We start from the raw sequence: 14,876 nt of genomic DNA, 5'->3' as shown, positions 1-14,876 counted from the left end.
ACCTTAATGGTTACTTTTAATGATTATAGCCCATTTTCCCTAAGTTTTTGAAATCTCAGTGGTGAGAATTGAATTCATGTTCAGAATCCCTACCATATCCCCATGTTTAATGCTGCTCCCTAGTCACAACCAGGGCTTGCAGGGTCATTACTACAGGAAGTCACAAAGAAATGAAAGGGGAAACACTGAAGGGGGAGATAGAAATGAGAATAAGAGGAAAAGAAGTGGAAATGAGGGACAATAAGAGAAAAAAACATGAAGGAGGGGAGATGGTGACAGGATAACGTGCAATATCAAAAGTATAAATGGATTAAAATGGTGAAGAGAGAAATAAAATATTATTAGCAAACATTAAAGCTCATCTGGTTCATACATGTTCTTTCAGGAGTGATCCTACCTCAGACTAGTGACATAATGTGATTGACTTTCAGCCGAAACGACCCTGGCAAATCATTCTGTCATCATGGTGTGGGATGGTCTAAGTGCCTAACTTCCAGACCCATCGACAAAACAAATAGAGATCAGAAGCCATGAAAGAGAAAGGTTGGAGCATTTGATAGTTGGGGATTTTGCAGCTAGTGTAAGACGAGCTTACACACTGACCTGCCAAACAATTCAGCTTTGTCTGAAATGATCAGATGCCGCCTTATTCACCCACCTCAACATTGGCATCTGACATTTCCCACTTCTGCCCCTGTCCTATAGATAACCAGATGTGGACATCTGCTGCGAATAAGTTCGGGAAACATTTACATCGAAATAAACAATTAAAGTGCAAACTTCTTATAAAAGTGTTTATTTGAATGTCTCAGGTTTTTTTTAACAGTCTGCAAACAAAAAAAGAAAATAATTGTAACAATTGAGTTAAATTGATGGGTTTTGATTTCTTCCAGTGAAGTGAATTGTACAAGTTAACCAGGTCCCATTCTCTTTCCCACAACTCAATCAGGTTTTGATTCTGGAAATCATTATTTGGGAAAAAGAAGGATTGTGATTTTGGCAAGCTGAGATTCTCCACCTCGCTGACAGTATTTTTATTAATGTTTAAAAGCTCTTCCATTGTACGATCCATCTCAGCTTAAAATTAATCTGTCAATTCTCTGAAATATTTCTAGTGGATCCCACAATGAATCCTTTGTTTTTGTTAAACCATATTTAAAATATTCCATTGTGGATGTATCAGATGTTTGAATTTAATTTTCCTTTTTTTAAATTCCTTGTTCAAACCATAGAAAATGTCTTTTTTTTTAGTTTTGAAAATAAAATATATGAAAGCTTTTTTTTGGTAGATTTTATTTCATTTTTTTGAAATTTTTTTGATTTTTTTTTAAATTTGGCATGAAATGAATTAAACACCACAGTTTCACACTCGCACAATAGAGTTTCCTGATTTCAGAGAGGGGAAACGTACCATCTCGCCCAGTTTTCCCCCGTCTCTCTCTCTCTCTCTCTCCCCTCTTTCTTTCAGTCCATCCTCGCACCTTCCAATAATTGCCTCGGACATCCTAAAGTTGGACCAAAATTAGGAAACTTTTGGAAATAAAAGCTGATTACTTCTCGTTTCTCCCAAACCCTCTCCATACCTGCTCCACACAAAATTCCATTCCATTTTTATCATTTTGTTTTTCTTAAATAATAATTGAAATCGTTAAAAAAATTTCTTGTTTTGAAATTCTTGATTTGAGTTTTTTTTTGGTCGGAAGAGGAGCGTCATTATCATCACATGCAAATTTCTCAAATCCATAGCTTGCCACACACCAATAAAATGTCTTTAGTTTTTCTAAAGAATACATATATTTTCTTTGTTAATGTTCCAATTTCCTTTGATAAATGATCATTTCATTCAATGGCCGAGCAAAATTAAAAAACTGACATTTGATGTTGTCCCAGTCCTGTGTTTTGTTCTCAAATCCTCCTGATTTTGTTGTTGTTGTAAAGAATGGATGTATCCTTTTTGTTGGTTTAAAATATGTTTAAACTGTTCAGCAAGCTCATGATCTTTTAACGAAAAGCATCGCCTCCCATTCTCGTCAGGGAAACAATAGTTACGAAAAACAAAAAAGTCGACGATAAATGGCATTTAAATTCATTTGAGAAAATGAACAAAAAGATCCATCTTCCTATTTGTCCCTCTCACACTCTCTCTCTCTCTCTCGTCAATCCATTCTCTTGCAGAATTTCAGGCTTTCTGTTTCATCACATCTCCCCCTCTCTTTATCCTCCTCGTTTTAGATTTTAAAATCTTCTTTTGACAAAGTAACTTTTGCATTTTTTTTGCAATGGAATTGGGTTTTCATGCAATAACTTTTAATATTCTCCTTTTTTTGTAAATTATTAATTTTTTTGTTGTTGTTCCTCTGTTTTGTTTTTCTCCCTCTCTCTCTCTCTGTCCCTCTTTCTGTAGCGTCCTGGGTTTTATACAGGAGTTGTTCTGCGGTTGGCTGTATTCGTATGTAAAGAATCCTTCAGCTCTTTCTGAATGCAGTTGTGAACCTGTAGGAAGTTGTGGTCACGCTCAGAGTTGTAGGAGCTAGTGGTCTTCAGGGGATCTCTGGTGAGAGTGTACATGGAGATCTCAGTGGAGGGCAGCGTGTTGAAACCTTTGAGACCGACCGGCGAGGCATCCCTGGAGTGCGAGGGTTCCGTGGACCGGGAACTCGACCGACTGCGCCGCCGGTAACGGTACCGGTAACTGGGGATACGGGTGATTGCCGATGATTGCAGGTAATCTGCGGATCTGGCCCCGGCCCGGATCTGTTTGTGTCTGTCAATGAACAAATGGACTGCTAACACTCCCACCATCTCAGCGATGATAAAGGAAAGAGCTCCAAAGTAAAAGGACCATCCGTAGGAGTAACTGTTCTTTTTGGAGTCGCTTTTGGCTGGGTCTCCAGCGTTGGCAGATATGTACACTATGATGCCAATGATATTACTCAAACCTGGAGGACAACAGGAACATAAATACGATACAGATCATTGATATTCAAAACGCTGAGAGGGAGGGAGAGGTTAAAATTCAAGGTTAAACATGAAGAAGACATTGGTGAGGCCATTTTTGGTTCTGGTCTCCCTGCTATAGGAAAGGTGAAACGTTCAGAATTGTTTTTTTTTCAATTCATTCACAGAATGAGAGAGTCACTAGCCATCCCTAATTGCCCAGCGGGTAGTCAAGAGTCAACCTCATTGCTGTGGGTCTGGAGTCACATGTATTCCAGATTGGGTAAGGATGACTGTATCCTTCCCGAAAGGACATTGGTTACCCAGATGGGCCATAAATGTACAGTCATCATTAGGTTCTTAATTCTAGATTATTATTGAAAACAAATTCCACCACGTGCCCTGATAGGGTTTGAAACTAGGTCCCCAGAACATTATCTGGGTCCCAGGATTAATGGTTTAACAATAATACCACTGGGCACTTGCCACCTTTAATAGGGGTGTTGTCAGGGTTGAAGGGTTTGAACTATAGGAAGAGGCTGAATAGCCTGGGGCAGTTTTCACTGGGTGACCTAAAAGAGGTTTATAAAATCATGAGGGGAATGGATAGGGTAAATAGCCAAAGTCTTTTCTCTGGGGTGGAGGAGTCCAAAGCTAGAGGGCAAAGGTTTATAGTGAGAAGGGAAAGATTTAAAAGGGACCTAAGGGGTAACTTTTTCACTCAGAGGATAGTGCATGTATGAAATGAGCTGCCGGAGGAAGTGGTGGAGTTTGGTACATTTCAAAGACATCTGGATGGGTATATGAATAGGATTTATCAGGAGCATCCGGAATAAGGTGGGTGAACTTGCAGCATGGGATGGTACCTGGGATTTCAATGGTGTGGCTATTTCGGAGACATAGAGCAGGGACCGGAATGGTTGTTGCAGGTTCTGGGATTTAGATGTTCAGTAAGAGCAGAGAAGATGGTAAAAGAGGGGGTAGTGTAGCAATATTAGTCAAGGACAGTATTACGGTTGCAGAAAGGACATTTGAGGTCTCATCTACTGAGGTAGTATGAGCTGGGATTAGAAACAGGAAAGGAGAGGTCACCCTGGTGGGAGTTTTCTATAGGTTTCCAAATAGTTCCAGAAATGTAGAGGATAGGATAGCAAAGATGATTCTGAATAGGAGTGAGGGCAACAAGGTAGTTGTTATTGGGAACTTTAACTTTCCAAGTCCTTTAGATGGTTCAGGTTTTGTCCAATGTGTGCAGGAGGGTTTCCTGACACAGTATGTAGACAGGCCACTTTCAATTTGGTACTGGGTAATGAACTTGGCCAGATATTAGCTTTGGAGATAGGTGAGCACTTTAGTGATAGTGACCACAATTCAGTTATGTTTACTTTAGTGATGGAAAGGGATAGATATACACAGCAGGGCAAGAGTTATAGCTGGGGGAAAGGCAAATACAATGCGATTAGGCAAGATTTAGGTGCATAGGATGGGGAAGGAAACTGCAGGGGATGGGCACACTTGAAATGTGGAGCTTATTCAAGGAACAGCTACTGTGTGTCTTGATAAGTATGTACCTGTCAGGAGGGGGGATGTTGTTGAGCGTGGGAGCCGTGGTTTACTAAGGAAGTTGAATCTCTTGTCAAGAGGAAGGAAGAGGCTTATATTAGGATGAGATGTGAAGGCTCAGTTAGGGTGCTTGAGAGTTAGAGGTTAGCCAGGGAATACCTAAAGAGAGAGAAAAGAAGAGCCAGGAGGAGTCATGATAAATCAAGGATCATGGAAAACCGTAAAGCTTTCTATAGTTTGTCAGGAATAAAAGAATGACTAGAGTAAGATTAGGGGCAATCAAGGACAGTAATGGGAAGTTGTGCGTGGAGTCAGAGGAGATAGGGGAAGACAATGTTGTCGAGGAGAATACTGAGATACAGGCTACTAGACTGGATGGGATTGAGGTTCACAAGGAGGAGGTGTTAGCAATTCTGGAAAGTGTAAAAATAGATAAGTCCCCTGGGCCGGATGGAATTTATCTGAGGATTCTCTGGGAAGCCAGGGAGGAGATTGCCGAGACTTTGCCTTTGACCTTTATGTTGTCATTGTCTCCAGGAATAGTGCCAGAAGAATAGAGTACAGCAAATGTTGTTCCCGGAGGAAACCCACACAGACACGGGGAGAACGTGCACATCCCAGAGACATTCTGTGAAATGACTGCAGTTGGTGAACTGTGTGTTTCAGTTTGGAAATGGTCAATGTCCTGTAAATACAAACACAAACCCTCACCCCCCCACCCCCAACCTGGGGACCCCCCCTGTAAACACACACTCCCCTGGGGACCCCCCTGTAAACACTGACACACTCCCCCCCGGGGACTCCCCTGTAAACACTGACACACTCCCCTCCAGGGACTCCCCTGTAAACACTGACACTCCCCCAGGGACCCCCTGTAAACACTGACACACTCCCCCCACGGACCCCCCTGTAAACACTGACACACTCCCCCCCCCAGGGACTCCCCTGTAAACACTGACACACTCCCCCCGGGACCCCCCTGTAAACACTGACACACTCCCCCCCAGGGACTCCCCTGTAAACACTGACACTCCCCCAGGGACCCCCTGTAAACACTGACACACTCCCCCCCCAGGGACTCCCCTGTAAACACTGACACACTCCCCCCGGGGCCCCCCTGTAAACACTGACACACTCCCCCCCCCTCCCCCCCCAGGGACTCCCCTGTAAACACTGACACACTCCCCCCGGGACCCCCCTGTAAACACTGACACACTCCCCCCCCCCCCCCCCCCAGGGATATCCCTGTAAACGCTGACACACTACCCCCCCGCCCCCCCCCCCCCCGGTACCCCCCTGTACATACCGACACACTCCCTGAGACTCACTGAGTTCTGGCCCACTCCTCAGAGACCTTGTATAAATACTGACACGTGCAGTGGGAACAGTTTGAAATCCCTGTATCATTCAATGACTGTGTTGCACACTGAAGCCACTATATGAAAATGAATAATTAAATCACACTCTTATTAGGATAAATAGTGTCAGATTGAGGATATCAATCAGCTATCACCTCTCCCCATACGCCTGCGTTGTACTGAGATGTGAGTAACACTAGCTGCAATTAGTGGAGGTGGACTGAAACTTGCTGTTTAACACCTATTCTCACTGCAGGAGCTGAGCTTATTTACTGCAGGATCAAATTACTTCACGTGAGCCATGTAAGGAGCAGAGAGTGAAAGTGTTTGCTTATTGAAGCATCTGTAAACCCTCGAGTACAGAGAGCAGAGACTGTTCCTCCTTGTCTCTGGGCCACTGAGCTTTGGTTGCTAACATGGACAGTGAGCGCCTGAACCCCTCACTACCCTGTGAGGACTTGCAGTTGAGAAACGGGCTGCTCCACCCCCCTGCGCCCCCCATCTTCCTGCCACCATTTCATTGACTGCAAAGTGCTTGTGGATGCCATAGAGTCATGCAGCACAGAAACAGGCCCTTCGGCCCAACTAGTCCACACTGACCATAATCTCAAACTAAACTAGTCCCCACCTGCATGCTCCTCTCCCATATCCTTTCCTTTCCTATCCAAATCCTTTCCTATTCATGTACTTATCCAGATGTCTTTTGAATGTTATAATTGTACCCACATCTACCACTTTCTTAAGATGTTCATTCCACACGCGAACCACCCTCTGTGTAAAAATACTTGCTCCTCGTGTCTTTTTCAAATCTCTCTCCTCTCACCTTAAAAATGTGCCCCGTAGTCTTAAAATCCCCCATCCTAGGCAAGAGACAACTCCCATTAACCCTATCTATACCTCCCATTATTTTATAAACTTTTATAAGGTCACCTCTCAACCTCCCATCTCCAGTGAAAAAAGTTCCAGCCAATCCAGCCTCTGCTTTTAGCTCAAACTGTCCATACATGGCAACGTCCTGCTCAATCTCGTCTGAACCCTCTCCAGTATGATAATATCCTTCTGCACAGCATGAGGTGATGAACCTATTCTCTCTGTCAGACAACCCAGCCACTCCCATTCCACCTGCTCTATCTCTGTAGCCCTGTTTATTTCCCTCAGACGCCCAGCCTGTATACTTTCAAAATCATTGGTCATCTCTACTTCATCCCCTTTCTTCAACAAAAAGTTCCAGCTCACGACTCCATATACATAAAGTTACTCCATACCTTCCTTTGGCTTCTCCTGCTCAAAACCCTAACTCTCTAAGCTCAAGTCCTCTGCTATCAACTGCTACAGACAGCTTTTCTGTATCTATTGTATTTACACTTGTCATAATCTTTTACATCATCTGCTCCTTGCTGTGAGGAGAATTATGCTAAAATCCCCACTCTAACCTTGTGTTGAACTCCTGCGATAATTAGATTAGATTATTTAAAGTCCACACCGACCCGCCGAAGCGCAACCCACCCATACCCCTACATTTACCCCTTACCTAATACCACGGGCAATTTAGCATGGCCAATTCACCTGACCCTCACATCTTTGGACTGTGGGAGGAAACCGGAGCACCCGGAGGAAACCCATGCAGACACGGGGAGAATGTGCAAACTCCACACAGTCAGTCGCCTGAGTCGGGAATTGAACCCGGGTCTCAGGCGCTGTGAGGCGGCAGTGCTAACCACTGTGCCACCGTGCCGCCCACACCTGGTCAGTCTCCTTCTGATCCCTCACACCTTTCCTAAAACCTGGTGACTAGAAGCTGGATCATAGCCTAGACTGATCTTCCACAACACTACAGTACAGTTTCCCCACTGTAATGCCAAACATGGCGTGCAGGACAGCAATTTGGTCAAAGTAAAATGTGGCAGATACAGTCATAGAGATGTACAGCACAGAAACAGACCCTTTGGCCCAACCCATCCATGCCGACCAGATATCCCAACCCAATCTAGTCCCACCTGCCAGCACCTGCCTCATATCCCTCCAAACCCTTTCTATTCATATACCCATCCAGATGCCTTTCAAATGCTGTAATTGTACCAGCCTCCACCACTTCCTCTGGCAGCTCACTCCATTTACATATCACCCTCTGCGTGAAAAAGTTGCCCCTTCGGTCTCTTTTATATCTTTCCCCTCTCACCCTAAATCTATGCCCTCTAGTTCTGGACCCCCCGACCCCAGGGAAAAGATTTTGTTTATTTATCCTCTCCATGCCCCTCATAATTTTATAAACCTCTATAAGGTCACCCCTCAGCCTCCAACATTCCAGGGAAAACATTTTCAGCCTATTCAGCTTTTCCCTGTAGCTCAAACCTCTAATCCTGGCAACGTCCTCGTAAATCTTTTCTGAACCTTTTCAAGTTTCACAACATCCTTCCGATAGAAAGGAGACTAGAGTTGCATGAAATGTTCCAACAGTGGCCTAACCAATGCCCTGTACAGCTGCAACGTGACCTCCCAACTCCTGTACTCAATACTCTGACCGATAAAGAAAAGCATACCAAACGCCTTCTTCACTATCCCATCTACCTGTGACTCTACTTTCAAGGAATAATGAACCTGCACTCCAAGGTCTCTTTGTTCAGCAACACTCCCCAGGATCTTACCATTAAGTGTATAAGTCCTGCTAAGATTTGCTTCCCCAAAATGCAGCACCTCGCATTTATCTGAATTAAACTCCATCTCCCACTTCTCAGCCCATTAGCCCATCTGGTCAAGATCCCATTGTAATCTGAGGTAACTTCTTCACTATCCACTACACCTCCAATCTTGAGGTCATCTGGAAACTTACTAACTGTACCTCTTATGCTCACATTTAAATCATTTATTTAAATGATGAAAAGCCGTGGACCCAGCACTGACCCTTGTCACACTCCACTGGTCACAGGCCTCCAGTCTGAAAAACAATCCTCCACCACCAGTTTCTGTCTTCTACCTTTGATCCAGTTCTGTATCCAAATGTCTAGTTCTCCCTGTATTCTGTGAGATCTAACCTTGATAACCAGTCTCCCATGGGGAACCTTGTCAAATGCCTTACTGAAGTACACATAGATCACATCTACCACTCTGCCCTCATCAATCCTCTTTGTTACTTCTTCAAAAAACTCAATCAAGTTTGTGAGACATGATTTCCCAATCACAAAGCCATGTTGACTATCCCTAATCAGTCCTTGCCTTTCCAAATACATGTACATCCTGACCCCCAGGATTCCCTCCAACAACTTGCCCACCACCGAGGTCAGGCTCACCAGTCTATAGTTCCCTGGCTTGTCCTTACCACCTTTCTTAAACAGTGGCACCACATTAGCCAACTTCCAGTCTTCCGGCACCTCACCTGTGACTATCAATGATACAAATATCTCAGTAAGAGGCCCAGCAATCACTTCTCTAGCCTCCCACAGAGTTCTTGGGTACACCTGATCAGTTCCTGGGGATTTATCCTCTTTAATGCATTTCAAGACATCTAGCACCTCCTCCTCTGTAAATTGGACATTTTCAAGATGTCACCACCTATTTCCCCACGTTCTATATCTTCCATGTCCTTCTCCATAACATCAGCAAAAAACTCATTTGTTATCTCCTCTATTTCCTGGGTAATCCAAGATGGAGAACAGGAAAAATTGTGGCTGTAACAGCTGCTCCTTTTTTGAGGTATTTTAGGTGTTGGAGGTGATTTCCTCGAATTCCAAACAGCAATTACTGTTTTATATACCGTGGCATTGTTTTAAAACTTTTGGGGAATAAAGATCAAAACAACGGCACTTTTAAAAGGAGGAAGACAGACAAAAGTCAGCTACCACTTGGTCAGTGAGGGAGAGAGAGAAAGAAAGCCCCACTGCTAACTGACACAGCACTGAATCTGCACAGTTACTGCCTTTGCTGTTTGAGTTCATGTATCTCTGGACATAGGAGTGCATCTACGAGAAATTAACAAACAGCAAAATTCACAGCTGACCCTGGAGGAACCTGTGTGGGAGAGCTCACAGCACAGGAACAGATAAGTGCATACTTTTTATGAGTAGCCTTGCTGTAAATCTACTATAGTGAGTAGAGTGGGTTCTTTTTTGGTTATATGTTTATTGAGATCTGTCTCTTGATTACATTTTAAAACATAACTATGTTAGCCTGGAGCACTGTTCTAGAGCAAAAAGGTAGTGCTATTTTCTGGGTCTGTAGATTGTGAAGGAGCAAAGATGGTCTTTAGTGGAGTGATATGCTCTTCCTGTCGGATGTGGTAGTTTAGGGAGAGTTTCCGTGTTACTGATGATCATGTCTGCAGGAAGTGTCTTTGGTTGCAAATCCTATCATATCGCATGGATCAGTTGGAGCAACAGTTAGAAGCAATGAGGAATTTATAAGAGCTGGGGGTGTGGTGGATGGCATTTCTAGGAAGGGAGAAAAGCCACAGATACAGTCAGGGTTAACTCCAGGAAAGAAAGGAGCGGTCGGCAGCTAGGGCAGGAGTCTCCTGTGGCCATCTCCATCTCAAACAAGTGTCCTGTTTTGGAAAATGTAGGGGGTGATGGATTTTCAGGGGAATGTAGCACGAACAGCCAAGTTTCTGGTATTGAGACTGGCTCTAATGCAACAACGGCACATCAGGTTCTAAGCAATCGATCATGTTAGGGGACCCTCTCTAGTTAGAGGCACAGACAGACGTTTCTGTGGCCTGCAGCGAAAAATCAGAAGAGTGTATTGCCTCCCTGGTGCCAAGATCAAGGATGTCTCAGAGAGGGTGCAGAATGTTTGCAAAGTGGGGAGGGACCAGCAGGAGGTCATTGTACACATTGGAACCAATGACATAGAAAGGGGAAAGGATGAGATTCTGAAGTGAAAATATAGAACGTTAGGCAGGAATTTAAAAAGGAGGTCCTCGAGGGTAGTAATACCTGGTTTACTCCCAGTGTTATGAACTAGTGAGGAATGGGAGGATAGAGCAGATGAATGCATGGCTGAGGAGCTGGTGTATGGGAGAAGGGTTCACATTTTTGGATCATTGGAATCTCTTTTAGGTAGAAGTGACCTGTACAAGAAGGATTGATTGCACCTAAATTGGAAGGGGACTAATATACTGGCAGGGAAATTTACGAGAACTGCTTGGGAGGATTCAAGCTAGTAAGGTGTTTGGGGGGGGGTGGGAGAGGGGGGAGGTGGGCAGGGGAGGGGCCCAGGGAGATAGTGAGGAAAGATTTCAATTTGGGAATGGTACAGTTGAGAACAGAAGCGACTCAAACAGTCAGGTCAGGCAAAAACAAAGCAGAGAACAAGATAGGACTGATAAATTAAACTGCATTTATTTCAATGCAAGGGGTCTAACAGGGAAGACAGATGAACTCAGGACATGGTCAGGAACATGGGACTGGGATATCATAGCAATTACAGAAACATGGCTCAGGGAAGGGCAGGACTGGCAGCTTAATGTTCCAGGATACAAATGCTACAGGAGGGTTAGAAAGGGAGGCAAGAGAGGAGGGGGAGTGGTGTTTTTGATAAAGGATAGCATTACAGCTGTACTGAGGGAAGATATTCCCAGAAATACATCCAGGGAAGGTATTTGGGTGGAACTGAGAAATAAGAAAGGGATGATCACCTTATTGGGATTGTATTATTGACCCCCAAATAGTCAGAAGGAAATTGAGAAACAAACTTATAAGGAGATCTCAGCTATCTGTAAGAATAATAGGGTAGTTATGGTAGGGGATTTTAACTTTCCAAACATAGACTGGGACTGCCATAGTGTTAAGGGTTTAGATGGAGAGGAATTTCTTAAGTGTGTACAAGACAATTTTCTGATTCAGTATGTGGATGTACCTACTAGAGAAGGTGCAAAACTTGACCTACTCTTGGGAAATAAGGCAGGGCAGGTGACTGAGGTGTCAGTGGGGGAGCACTTTGGGGCCAGCGACCATAATTCTATTCGTTTTAAAATAGTGTTGGAAAAGGATAGACCAGATCTAAAAGTTGAAGTTCTAAATTGGGGAAAGGCCAATTTTGACGGTATTAGGCAAGAACTTTCAAAAGCTGATTGGAGGCAGATGTTCGCAGGTAAAGATACAGCTGGAAAATGGGAAGCCTTCAGAAATGAGATAGCAAGAATCCAGAGAAAGGGAAGGCTGGTAGGTATAGGGAATGCTGGATGACTGAAGAAATTGGTTAAGAAAAAAGAAGGAAACATATGTAAGGTATAGACAGGAGAGACCGAGTGAATCCTTAGAAGAGTATAAAGGCAGCAGGAGTATACTTAAGAGGGAAATCAGGAGGGCAAAAAGGGGACATGAGATAGCTTTGGCAATTAGAGTTAAGGAGAATCCAAATGGTTTTTACAAATACATTAAGGACTAAAAGGGTAACTAGGGAGACAATAGGGCCCTTCAAAGATCAGCAAGGCGGCCTTTGTGTGGATGCTAGAAATCTGAAATGAAAGTAGAGGGAGTACTGGAGACACTCAAAAAACGTGGCAGCACCTGTGAGGAAAGAAACCGAGTTAATGTCTCGAGTCCAGTTCTGAATCTTCAGAACTCATTCCTTCAGATGTGTTTAAGATGATAGCCATTGGCTGTTTCACCCTCAGAGGCTGTACTTACCCCACTGCAATGTCTGTATAATTACAGAATATATAATTAGATAGCAAGGGCCAACAACACAACCCTTTGAAAGAAGTGGCATCACGAACCATTCCCATGCCAGCCATGCCTTTAGCTACTTCACTGGGACAGTATAGGCAAGTAGGGCTGAAGGGCCTGTTTCCAATCTGTAGACTTCTATGACTGTATGACCAAAGTGGCATTAAGTTTGTGCCAGGTATGATATGGTCCAGTTGGAATCAAGAGATTTAACTATCCAAATCATAGAGTGCCACGCATTCATATAGCACCTTTAACTTAGTAAATCGTCCCAAGGTGTTTCACAGAAACGAATATGAGACAAAACCAGGCCCTGAGCCCCAGAAGGCGAGGTTTGGACAGGTGACCCAAAGCAAGGCTCAGTGGAGGGCAGTGAGGGGGAGGGCAGTGAGGAGGAGGGCAGTGAGGAGGAGGACAGTGAGGAGGAGGACAGTGAGGGGGAGGGCAGTGAGCTGGAGGGCAGTGAGGGGGAGGGCAGTGAGGGGGAGGGCAGTGAGGGGGAGGGCAGTGAACTGGAGGGCAGTGAACTGGAGGGCAGTGAGGGGGAGGGCAGTGAGGGGGAGGGCAGTGAGGGGGAGGGCAGTGAGCTGGAGAGGTTTCAAGAAGGGAGTCTGGAGCTTGGGGTTTTTGGGGCATCAGGCAGCAGAAGGTGCTGGAGACCTTCGAACGGGGAGGTGCAAGAGGCCAGAACTGGAAGAGTGCAAAGATCTGTTGGGTTGTGGGACTGGAGGAGACGACAGGGCTATGAATACTCAAGGCTTGAGAAGACGAGAAGACAAAGATGGGAATTTTAAACTGCGGCACTGATGCTTACCCTAGTCAGTGGCAGTCAGTGATGGGGTGATGGGTGAACTGGACTTGGAGCAAGTTAAGATGGGGTAAGAGAGTTTTACAGGATCTCAAGATCAACCAGCCAGGAGTATGATTAAATAATTGAGTCTAGACTTAACTGAGGGTCTCAACCAAAGAGGTATGAAGAGGGGTCAGCTGATCTTAGTAATGGCACAAATTTGAGGTCAATAGCTCAACTCAGTGTTAAAAATGGCATCAATGTAGGGGATAGTCTTACCCACCCTCAGATAGCTCCCAGGGAGAGGTTGGGAGTTAGTCATTTAAAAAGACTGAGGTTATACTGACAATAATGGATCCGCAGTTTTGCCAATATTTAAATAGATGCAAATTCTATCCATCAGTATTAAATATCATCAGCTGAACACACTAGTAATTTACAGTTAGCAGAGAGATTGAGCTGGGTGTGGTGGAGGGGATGGTGGTGAGGTAGAGTTGGCTGTGGTCAGTGTATACGTGGAAACTCACACAGTCTGTGGATAATAACATCAATAGGTTCAGGAGGAAATTGTGTGATGCCAGGAGCAGAATGGGAAGCCATCACAAGTGATTCTCCACTTACCACTCAACAGATAAACCTGGAAACAGGTGGGAGCAATCCTATCCAACGGGACAACAGTGGAGGGATCTTGGAGGACAATGGTGTGGCTAACAATCTCTGTCAAGAGCTGGCAACAGGTCAAGAACAGGTTAACGTTGTCACAGTAATGTTTGTGGCTTTGGTAAGACTGTTATAGGACTGGGCAGGAATCTGATCAAACCAAATAACCCATCTGAGCAAATTAACTGCAAGATTCACATATACTAACTGAAATTGATCAAGCCCATTGAAAACACATCCAAATTTGGTCAGAAATGGAAACACAAAGCACTATCATAGACTCGTCCAGAGCAGGACAGGCTCTTCGGCCCATCGAGTCTGCACTGACATAACTACCACTAAAAATCCAATAATCCTAACTTCCTGCACTTGTCCCTTGAATAGATTTGACATGAAGAATGAAGAGGTTAATATAGCATTGGCATTCATCCCCAAACTCCATCAATAGACACATTGACCTGGACACCATATACAAACCACTACAGCTGAAACTGACACCCGGAAACGGCAAGAACATCCATCAACAGACACATCGACCTGGACCCCAGATACAAATCACTGCAGCTGAAACTGACACCCGGAAGCGGCAAGAACAAACCAATATAAATACCGGAAGAAACATCAAAGCAGCGCTTCACACGAGGCTCCCACCGCACTGATGATGTTCCCTAGCCAGGGAACGAAACGTTTGCAGCAAAAACTTCCAGCTCGGCGAGCAGAACCACAACAACAGGTTAATATAGTTCAATCTGTTCTTCTCTATTTTTCCACTGCCTGTTTGTCTATTGGAACATGATAAGGCATGTTTTCCAGAAGATAATGTCAAGACCAGGAATGAACACCAGTTAGGACCAAGAATGTTTCTGTAGACAATTGGGTTTGTTCTTTTTAGAATGTAGTATAAAT

At 44.3% G+C, this 14,876-nt stretch overlaps 1 protein-coding gene across 1 annotated transcript in view; it reads right to left on the bottom strand.

Moving 5' to 3' along the window:
* Positions 1–2,415: 2,415 nt before the first annotated feature.
* The window catches only part of cacng2a (calcium channel, voltage-dependent, gamma subunit 2a), a 446,167-nt gene continuing 433,706 nt past the window's right edge, over positions 2,416–14,876 (bottom strand). Inside the window, exon 4 of the mRNA XM_060849439.1 lies at positions 2,416–2,939. Coding sequence (XP_060705422.1) covers positions 2,416–2,939 — 524 coding nt within the window. The remainder of the gene's footprint in view (positions 2,940–14,876) is intronic.

This window comes from Hemiscyllium ocellatum, chromosome 33 (genome assembly GCF_020745735.1).
Source record: "Hemiscyllium ocellatum isolate sHemOce1 chromosome 33, sHemOce1.pat.X.cur, whole genome shotgun sequence".
NCBI lineage: Eukaryota > Metazoa > Chordata > Chondrichthyes > Orectolobiformes > Hemiscylliidae > Hemiscyllium > Hemiscyllium ocellatum.
The sequence above is the reverse complement of the archived record's forward strand: the minus strand, read 5'-3'. Positions and strand labels throughout refer to the sequence as shown.